At 38.3% G+C, this 11,075-nt stretch overlaps 1 protein-coding gene across 1 annotated transcript in view; it reads right to left on the reverse strand.

The window, feature by feature from the left end:
- Nucleotides 1-869: 869 nt before the first annotated feature.
- Nucleotides 870-11,075, reverse strand: part of LOC104522544 (1-phosphatidylinositol 4,5-bisphosphate phosphodiesterase beta-1) — a 39,635-nt gene continuing 29,429 nt past the window's right edge. The window contains exons 16-20 of the mRNA XM_029084247.1: nt 7,334-7,514; nt 5,043-5,119; nt 4,861-4,950; nt 2,102-2,159; nt 870-971 (exon numbers count right to left, since the gene is read on the reverse strand). Of these exons, the coding sequence (XP_028940080.1) occupies nt 870-971; nt 2,102-2,159; nt 4,861-4,950; nt 5,043-5,119; nt 7,334-7,514 (508 nt within the window). The remainder of the gene's footprint in view (nt 972-2,101; nt 2,160-4,860; nt 4,951-5,042; nt 5,120-7,333; nt 7,515-11,075) is intronic.

Raw genomic sequence — 11,075 nt, forward strand, 5'->3', positions numbered from 1 at the left:
CTGACACCCAGTGCTAGAGTTCAAGCTGTAATACAAGCACGGAAACATCAGGACTGTGGACACAGACAAAAAATGAAAAGTAAAGCCTAGAACAGACATTTGAGCAAGTGCATAAAAAAAATGAAAGCAAACATGACAGAATGGGCCGTGAAGAATCATACTTGGATATGAACTCTGCTGAAACCAAATCTCCCTCTGTACCGAAGTCTGATTATATAGTTACCTGGGTCTTCCTACAGGAAAATCGGATACAATTGGAGGACTCTGAACCTCCTCTGCTGAAGTCAATGGCAAAACTACCACCAGCTTCAGTAGAAGCAAGAGTCAGCCCGCAGTCTTTAGGATGAAAAAACGTATTTCAGAATAGTACATGTAGATGCAGTGCACAAAATCAAACAGAGGAAATCCGGCAAGCAATGTAGAATATTAAGCACTATTATTATGAAAATTCTCATTGTTTAAAAAAAAAAACAAACCACAAAAAACCATCCTCATCAATTATCACAAAAATCTGCAGCAAGCATGCTAAAAAGATATCTCTTTTTTCTTTTTTAATGTAAACTGTGTTTTGGTTTTGTACTGCTAAAGCACAATAGAGTGAAGAGCACGCTCTGCTGGTCAGAAGCACCATTTACACTGAAAGCTTTTTAACAATCTGAGTATTAAAAACCAAACCCCATTCATTATGGTGACATCTGGACTTGAAATGGTGCTCCATAGTAGGCTGCTACGTGACTTTTTCCACCCTGAATATTAGAGACAATGGCTATGGTGCTATGAATGAACTTTCTCATGTTTAAACATCAGCCTACCTGCTGTAAGAACACTTTCTTTCCTGAAGGACCTTTTTTGAGCAGTATAACATACATTCAAAAACTCTTTACCTTAGGCTTTTCATCCAGTATTTGCTGACGAATCTCTTTGTGTTTTTCTACAAGTTTCTCCTGTCTTTTACTCTGAGCATCTTCTAGCTGTAACAAAATGGCAGAGAATCTTTTTTTTGGAGATTGCACATCCCCACTTTCTTACCTCTTCCCCAACAAATATTTCATCCATCAAAATTAAAATATTATCATCAAAACTATGAATAATTCTAATATAAACTTACATCCCATTTTCACAAGCACCCTTGAGCACAACCACTTTAACAGTTAGTTGTATGTGGACAACATATCTCAGATTTCACAGACAGGATTTAGAATCAGAATTGTAGACTTCTAATGCTATTAAAAACAAAGTGCATTTTTAAAAACCATATTATTTTCCTTTAGCTTTTATTGTATGAGCTGTATGAGATGAATCCTGTTTCCAGAAGAAGAGGATTTGCATCTTAGAGTCCTAAATGAACGTGCTGATAAATTTTGGGTCTCATTTAATAAAGCGTTGAGACACGTGTCTGACTCCAACAGGAATTAAGCATACTTAATTTGCTAACTCTTTAGGTTGCTTCCTGAATCAAAGCCTCTGTAAGCAAAAATGGGACAGCTTTTGAACTGAACTCTCTCTGCACTGAAATTAAAGAGAAAATTCAATAGTGTCATATGTTTCATAGTGATTTCACACATCAAAACACTGCGTTGCACACTTTCAGCTCAGTGTAAACCATCTATAGGTTCAGAAAAGATGACACCTGCAATGAAATTATTTGAATTGTATTTACAGAGCTCACAGAAATTTTTTTTTTTGCATTTCAGTAACTGTACAAATGTGATTAAAGTTAAAATACACTCTGCAATTAAATGTTTATTGACCTTCACAGTTCCTTACACAATCTTTGCATTCAAGAGACAGCAAGTAAATAAAAAATATCAGCACATTTCCCACGAATAAATACAGAATATTCAAAGACAAAATCACAACTGTATTAAAAGCTGCCCCTCTTAGCACCGTCCCCCAAACACTAACAATTAATCAAAAATCTGTCTGAAATTCCAGTTTTCCTTTAACTGGAATGTGAAGAGAAGCACTGCATCTTTTAAAAATCAGCACTAGCAGAATCTTTCTGTTGAAACATAGAATCTGCAGTTTAATGTGACCTAAAATATGAAAGCTGACATTTTACCCCCAAAAATGAAAAAAGAAAACATATGGCCTCACATACCCGTTTTATGTACTGCACCACCTCCTGGATATACGATCGAATCATTTCAGTCTTCTCTCTGGGGAGGAGCAATCAATAAATCCTTGTAGTCAATAAGATCACACCAATATATTTTAATCCCCCACAACTCCTGACACAATAAGTAAGGCTATGTTTTGAACCTACGGATCTGCCTACTCAACTTCTGTCCACTCCCTGGTTGTGCCTTTCATAACAGGCTGCGTCTATATTGTATGAAGGGCTCAGACTTCCTCATTACCCACCACAAAACCCCCTGCTCTTTCACAACAGGCTTTTCCCATAAGGTACTGCCAGGTCTTCAAAGTGCTGGTGGTGTTACTTAAGGTCCAAATGTCAGTCTAGGATAGATTGCACTATCATTAGTAGATGCACACTGCCACATTGTGGCACGTTATATAGTCTCTGTCAGCAAGCAGATAACTGCTGGTGACACCTCAGAGACAACGGCAAAGTTCCCACAAAAAAGAAGGGCAGATTCGACTTCGGTCCCCAGCTTTGCTATGCAAACCACATAAAGCTGAACTTGGAGGAAATAATTGAACTCAGGCTCTTCTCAGTGATGCCCAGTGATAGGACAAGGGGCAATGGGTGCAAGCTGGAACAAAGAAGGTTCCGCTTAAACTTCAGAAGAAACTTATTTACAGTGAGGGTGACAGAGCCCTGGGACAGGCTGCCCAGGGACGGTGTGGAGTCTCCATCTCTGGAGACATTCAAAACCCGCCTGGACGCCTTCCTGTGTGATCTCATTTAGGTTCCTGCTCCAGCAGGGGGATTGGACTAGATGATCTTTCAAGGTCCCTTCCAATCCCCAACATTCTGTGATTCTGTGTGATTAGATAAGCATTGGTCAAAGGCTGAAGATGAGATCCCCCAACAGGATAAATGCACATAAAAAAACAATTTGTGGATACTCGAGTTGACCAGATTCAGGACAGTACTCTAAAACCTAATTGCCTAAGTCAAGAACTGAGAATTGCTGGCACTAAAATCAGATGGTTTTAGGTAGTTTATACAAGCCCTGGGTGCATGTAGGAATTAGAAAAAATAAGTAAGAACAATTCATATAATGTATTATCTCTATGTTATATTCTTTCTCAAATTTGTGTAAAAGCTTTAAATAAACAACAGCCTTTCCCAGATGACTTGAACAGGATTCACCAGAAGGTCTTGCTACTCTCTGTCCTACTGTGAGAGTGAGGACAAATTGTGTCACTTGACAGAGGAAAGCTGAATTTCCCACGTAGTTCCCGTCTCACCTTTCTCAAGGACACTTTGAAATGTCTGGCACAGGAAAGCCCTTGGGAAAAATAAGAAAAAAATAAAAGGAAAACAAAAATAATGCCTACTTGTCTGCTTCTGAGCCTTTCTCCTAGAATCATAAGCTGGTTTGGGTTGGAAGGGACCTTAAAGATCATCTAGTTCCAACCACCCTGCCATCAGTAGGGACACCTTCCACTAGACCAGGTTGCTCAAAGCCTCATCCAGCCTGGATGAGACATTCTCACTAATGTCTCATTAACCTCTCAGCAAATCATTTCCTATTGCAATTGATTTTTACTACTACAACATTTTCATAATGACTAACTATTTACTGTAGTATGACTTCCCTGCCCTCTTACCAGCTCTAACCATATTAAGTATTTTTTTCTTTTTTAAATAATCAGTTATTCTCATTTTGTTATCTTTTTTCTAGGAGGTTTATTAAAATTCTATAATATTGATTCTCAAATTATCTGATGCAGGTCATTGTGTGTGTGTGACCTTCTTTCAGTCTTATAAAATACAAAGATTCTATGTAGAGAGGCTCCAAAACCTGTACAAACCTTTTTACCAGTAGAAAACCAAACATAGTTGTTTTTGTTAAATGGTAAATCTCAGAGATTCTGAATTTTTCTTTCTCTTTTTTTTTTGTTCCTTCTGTATTTTTAGCTGTCCTTAAGTGTTACTAAAAACTAGTAACAAGAATATGCCAGCAAACAATGGAAGATTAAAATGCTCCATTTTCTTTTTGAGCTGCTTGCCAAAACAAATAAAGGAGGACAAACAAATCTAGATACTGTGCCCTTGGGAAGAATATAATCAACTTGCACAACTACAGCTGGTATTGTCTGGTGGTGCATAAATGAAATTAATATTCCTGTCCCTGTTCACAGAAACTGCACCCTGAGAGCTCAGCCTTCCTCTCTCTTCCACCCGAAGTAACTGCACACTGCATAGTGCTGGAGGAGAACGAGTAGCACAGCATCGGAGTGGAATTTAATGTAAAAGTAGAGCAAACCTTCCAGTGTGTTCCTGCTATTTCTTCTGGAGAACAGCTTTAACAGAGTTAAGAAGAAAAGATAACTCCAAAATAAAAAGCTAAGTTAAGGTGAAGTCAAACCCTCCAGAAACTAAAGCCACTAAATCGATTTATACTCAGAGGAATAGCCTCTGGATTAACAGCATCTTGGTGAATCACTCTGTCATGGCACTCATAGGCATGTCCCCATACCACACATCAGCACCTCTGCAGTTGACCCAGACTCTCCATCCTTGCAGAACAGGAGATTAGATTAGTCCCAGGAAATTAAATTAGTATCGACAGAAGTAAGAAGGACCCCACTGCTCTGGTGAGGCACTACAGTCTGACTAAAAGCTGCCTTGTATTTAGGGTTAAGACCTACCTTCGATTTTCCATTTGTGAAAAATCTTGTGTCTCCTCATATCATATAAGGATATGGATCCAGGGATATACTTACTCTTCCATTTGATTTTTATCCTTCGACTTTGCTTCTGTGATCTTCTCCTGCCTCTTCTTGTCCATTTTTTTCTTCAACTCTTTCTTTTCTCTAAAGCATAAAAAATAAAAGGCAAGTTCAAAATGAATCTAAACAAACCCCACACAGAGTAGCAATCAATTATAAGGGGAATAGCACCTTACTTTTCACAGGTTTCTTTCAGTTTCTTTAGCTGGCTGTTCTGACACTCCTCTGCTACATCTGTCAACTTCTGAATAAGCTAAAAAAAAAAAAAAAAATCTCAATAAACATATATATTTTCAGCTAAATGTCATATATGCACCTAAGTTTCCTCAAAAATCTGTAGCAGATGTGAAAGTGTTACACTATTTCCTGATTAATTACCAATGATGAAAAGCCAGTAAACATTCTTACTGGTGTAAATGCATTCTTAACTTGCTGAGTCCAGCCAGACTTGTGCATGTCCAAATTACACAGAAGCTACTACTTCTCTGTACATCAAAGTGATAGTCCCAGAATACTAAAACATAAAATCAAAATATATTTTGCTGATATTACCTTTGCTAGGAATTAAAATGCCTATGATAATTCATAAATGGTCACAAACTGAATTTATGCAATACAAATTACAAACTGAATTCCTATACAACTGAATCTTCAAGGTTTTCAATGAATGCTGAAAACGTTCCTCTTGCATTGAGCATTATTACACGGAAAAGCTTGGATTTCAGGGTGGTCAGGTGGATATTGAAAACTCATGCATGATAGCCAAGAAAGCTAAGCTTAGATAAGCATAGCCTACATTTTGATAACAGAACACTGGATTAAAAAAATCTGAGCTGTTGGTTTGACAATGGCTGTGCAGCACTAGGACCAATCTCATTTGTGCTGAAGCTGCTAACAAAAAGCAGGTGACGCTTGTAGTGGTGACGCTGACAGGAGAGGACACACAGACAGGTCTTGTGTGCAAGTTCAGTGAATGGTGTATTAAAATAGGAAATGAGACCAATTTGGTTTGATCATCCCCTCTAATTTAAGTCTGATTCTGTAAAATAATCCTCTCAGGATGATGAAGCAGAGAATGTATAATAATGCCTACCTAGTCTGATCCAGCTTTTCATTCCTTCGATAAAAGAAGGAAGATACTGACAATAGGCTCTCCTCTAAAAGAAAGACATCAGAAAGAATCTCAGGCTGCAAAGCAGAGTTTAATCGGACTATCAGCTCCTGCACAGCTCAGAAAGAAAATTGTCTGCAGATTCTGTGCTAAAAATTTGAATCTATCCTGACACTACATAACTGGACAATGCTGAAAATGTAACTTTGCTTTGAAAAATGCCACTTCCCATTTTGAAATGAGAAATGAGCTGGCTTAGAACATACACCAAACTACGTGGGTCCAAAATGATTTGTTTTAATAAAAAATAAAATTCCTGAGTTGCAGCCAACAACTGTAACTGAAACGTGGCCTCTCTCCCTGCGGCACAGGTAACCACATCCACGCACCCACACTGCAGCAGCTCCTGCTGGGTAATGCTGAAGTGATTCACATACAACTGGTGGTAAACAGGGCACTGCGTGGGAACTGCAGCACCATGCTCTGACCCATGGGAATGAATCTGTGAAAAGGCCTTGCTGAGTGATATCCAGGCATATCACTCCTCTGATCTGCAGTTTTTGGAGGGCAGGGCAGAGAAGACAAATCACTTCACCCAACAATAATGAGGCAAAACATCATACAGTAGAAAAAAATTGTGAGAGAGGATTGTCTGGAGTTGAGAAACAGTTTGCACTGACTTAACACCCTTTGAAAATGCTCTTTTCTGCCTGAGAATATCTATCAGAATCAGCTGCTGTCTGCCCAAGCTCCTCTATTTCAGCTGAGAGGGCCTATGATCCTGCTGTAGTTCTCAGCCAAACTCCATCTGTAAAAACACAAGCTGGCTTGGACCGATGGACACAACATATTTCTTCACTATATAGAGATTATGTCCTGCATCCTCTTAAAGCATTCATCTGCAACAGGAACACTGTTTGGCACAACTCTGTGCCCTGGGAAATGTTTGAAGCTATTTTCCTTTATTTGTTTTCATGGTGTTTCAATTTATTTTTCCGTGAACTCTGCCTCCTTGAGTGTTGTACGTTTTAAAAAGTGGCAGAACAAAATGAGATCATCATCCAAAAGCTGCAGTAAACTGAGACTTGCATAACTAGAGGTAAGGACTCTCTGCACTAGCAGTAATAATAATCCTGTTGCCTTTCTACCTTCCACCCAAAGCCTTCCGAGTTGTTAGAAGTGTGAGTGACAAAGTGACACAACAACTCCTTGAAGTTGCAGAAGACCACAGGGAAATCAAGCACTGAAATGGACTCCAAGTATGAGGAAGTCCCACTTAATTATAATGTCATGCTGCTTTCATTACTCACCCCGAGACTGCTACAGAAAAGCAGATGACTCTTATAAGAAACGTACCAGCTTAATGTGCTCTCGTTTCTGGTACTTTTCACTGTAATATTGCTCCTGTCGGAGATTTAGCAGCTGCTGTTGTTGCTTCTCCTTCAGCTCGACTAGCTTCTGGGTCATTTCGGAGTCCAGCGCAGCTAATTCTTGTTCAATAGTTGAAGAACTGTGGTCAGGGCTGCCCGTTTCAGATCTGCAGAGACACACACACCACCAAAGTCTAAGTCACCAGCCATGTGCACTCTGCCCCATATTTAAACCTTATTTTTAAAGCAGCTGATTATATATAAGCCCATTAAGAAGTTTTTCAGCACCACATATAGAGCCAGAAGATGATTTTAGCTCTAGTAAAATAATTTAATCTTTTAGGAAAAAAAAAAAAAAAGTGTTAGCATTTTATTAATGGATAGATATTGCTATTAAACCTCATTTATTAACCCATCATGGTGGTGTGAACTGGACTTATAAATGAGCTACAAATGCAACTGCCAGGATTTCTCATAAACAGATGCCCATGGAACTTGTTTATCTACTTCCAGACACGTAACTGGAACTTCAAAGTTGCACAGTCCCCAGCAGAAATGCTGAATGCTAAGTATTTTGAAAACCAAGTCATCCCTGCATACACTTAGCAAGAAATTTAAGAGCATAACTTTACATCTGCATTTATAATATGCTTAAAATGGTAGGAACATCTTTTTATTTGGTATTTTCTCCCTCCTTCAGGAAACGCCATGAATAGCACATGCAGCGGAAAATGCTCTATAGACTAATGACTTTAGGAGGGAGATTAACACCCCAGTGGGGAGTAAACCTCAGAAAGGCAGCACATAGGAGTAAAGGAAAAAATGTAACGAGGAAGCTAAAAAGCAGCACTAAGAAACAGTTTTGTTTTGTTTTTTCCTTTCTTAAGACAGAAGGAAGGACAGATGTAATTGTGAAAGGAGACACATTACAAGCCAACACTAAAGTGTTCATGGCAAAAATAAGCAGCAAAAGCAGTAATATTCTCAGGCCAGCAGTAAACTAAAGACAAGGAAAACACTGAAAAAAAAAATGCTGTGTCCCTGCTCTGCTGCTGTGTTTACTGCTGTACTTAGGTGTTAAATCAGTTGCCTGGGAAACCTCAGGAACAGAGCATGAGAGGGACAAAACAGCAAAACCTTGAAAAGAGAGGATCAGCACCATGAGAAAAATGAGTTTCCTACTCAGAAACCTGCAGAGGTTACAATGCTGAGAACTTGCTACACTGTCTTCCTTCATCTTCTTTCCAAGGTTCAAGTTTGTAGCTGTTGTCAAGTAACTTCAACTGAACTAACGTGAAGCTGCTTTCATCAGGATACAAACCAAGGTAGCCTCCTCTTTTTATTTCTTGTATTTTTATTGTATTTGAATTTTCTGCTAAGATGTTAAGTGCTGTCAGTGTGATAGGTGAGGATAATTTAAATACAGTGCCAGAAGACAGGCTTAATGAATATTTAAATCAGCAAAATTATGCCATTGATCTATAAATTTTAAAGTTGACATTTCTCTTGTATTTTTAGGAAAAAGAAATAAGGCCTATTTCTTTTCTGCCTAAACCACTGCCTAAATGCTGTCTTTTGAGGGTCATGATCATTAAAGAAACTTCAGAACATCACCAGCAAAACACTTCTGCATGTGTATAAATAAATACTTCAAATTTCCTATAGACAATGGCTTTACTGAATCTTGGCCCAATTTTAGACAAGGACATAAACCATGGATTGCTTCTAACCAGAGACAACACATTTGTATGGCAATCTGCTACAGGGACTCCTGGTGAAATAGTGATTTATACTTGCAGTTACAGGCAAATAGCTTCAGTAATAATTTATAATGATAAAAATCACCTTTTTCCTTGGGATGCAGTATTCTATTAGAAGTCTGCTGCTTCAGATAATATTTACTTGCAAGATTGAAAATCCCTTAAAATATATTCCTGCCTTTTTAAAATTCGGCCTCAGATTTTTTAACCTTCAGATTTCTCTGTATCTGCACATAAAACTTCACATCTCTGAAATCACTGCGACAGCTCCACATAACAGACTGCAGGATTTTACTGCCTGATATCATGCATGATTTATGGTCAGATCATAACAAAATAAATAAATAATCCTTTTTACTCAACGATAAATGAGTCATTTTCTTTATTCAGTTTGCTTTTCTGCTTGAATTTGAATAGAATATGGTAGGAGAAAAAAACCCAACATTAAATTGTTTTGCCTGTCACTATCTGTGGCACACATTGATGATGGAAAATACAGAGGATAAAATAACACTCTGTGTGCAGCTGACTACCAGTCATTAAGGGAGTTTGTTAAACTAAAGTGTAGAACTTGGAAGCTTGAAACTGACAACAGTTAAGGCCAGCTGAACGTAGATATGAGTGTTAAGCTCTTATTAAGCCAAATGACATTCTGTCATCAGGCAGCCATAAATGAATAAGCTCGTTCCTAGGGACAAGTTATGGCCTGAATCCCAATCACTTACAATGAGAGGTACTATCAACAAGGTTAGCAGCCAGAACGTGCCCACAGTCTTTTTCTCTGATAATCTTATATATATATAAAGTAATAAATAAAGTAATTTTTTTAATGTTCATTCAATGTCCTCATATTTAAGAACTGCAGCTGCATCATTTTATGGACAAGTTAAAGGACTTTTGTGCTCATCTAATTACTTTAAAAAAAAATGAATTATGTTAAAATTAGAATGCTGCACTAATGGGAGAAATAAAAATTTAGGAGGGCACCCTTGCCTGATTATCATTCAATTGCAACAGCATCAGACACTGATTGTACCTATGTGTGTATGGGTTTCGCCAGGAATTAAGCATTGATCTTTATTAACATATAGTTCCTTACCATATGAACAAGACAGTAATTGTGGAAGATAAATAAGTCATAACAGTCTTTGTATTTCAAACTGATAATGATAAATACAAGTCTCCTTTTCTATTATTACCTAAACAAATAATATTAAAATTCTATCAGCACACACAAAGAGATAGGGCAATGTAAGATTTAGAAAGAGATACAGCACAGAAGGAGTGTGCATGCAGAGGCAAAACCAATCATTAAGAGATTCCCAAGTGGTCTGGATCAATCATAATTTAAACAGTTGTCAGATGTTCATAACTTTCAGGTGTTTCATTCACCTAATTATACATCTGATGTGTTCTACTCCAGAATGAGTTTTTTCCAGGGCTCTAACTTGAAGACAACGCTCTTCATCTCCAAATTCAGAATATCTGCTTTACTCATAAACAGCATAACAGAGGAGTAAGTTTTGTTCCTGTTTTGACACTTGTGTCTCTTCCACCACCAGACAGCACACTGTGGTGGCCCAGAGTAAATCAACTGCTTAACACGAGCAGGATGACCCCATGTGCTGGCTGCAAAAACTCCTTGTTTGAAAAAAGAGCTACATTATAGAGTTACATTATTAAGTGTGGGTCAGAAGTTTCCCTGGAACTGATATTCCCTGTCCTAAAGGAGGTCAGCATGGGAGAAGATGGCATGCTCTGAGAACACATGCTGCAGCTGATCCAAGTACTAAAGTAAAACACTTTATCCAGATAGGTTTGAGTTCCTTCATGCTGCAGTCTGGTTCCTGAATTGTAGGAGGGGACATGTAGGGGATGCCCCCTCTCACAGTTTGTGATTAAGCTTGCTACCCTAACCACTGGCTGCTGTTGCCAGAACAGCTGAGTGCACGTGGCCTCATTTACAGG

The sequence above is a fragment of the Antrostomus carolinensis genome, unplaced genomic scaffold (assembly GCF_000700745.2).
Source record: "Antrostomus carolinensis isolate BGI_N321 unplaced genomic scaffold, ASM70074v2 scaffold6793, whole genome shotgun sequence".
Classification (NCBI taxonomy): Eukaryota; Metazoa; Chordata; class Aves; order Caprimulgiformes; family Caprimulgidae; genus Antrostomus; species Antrostomus carolinensis.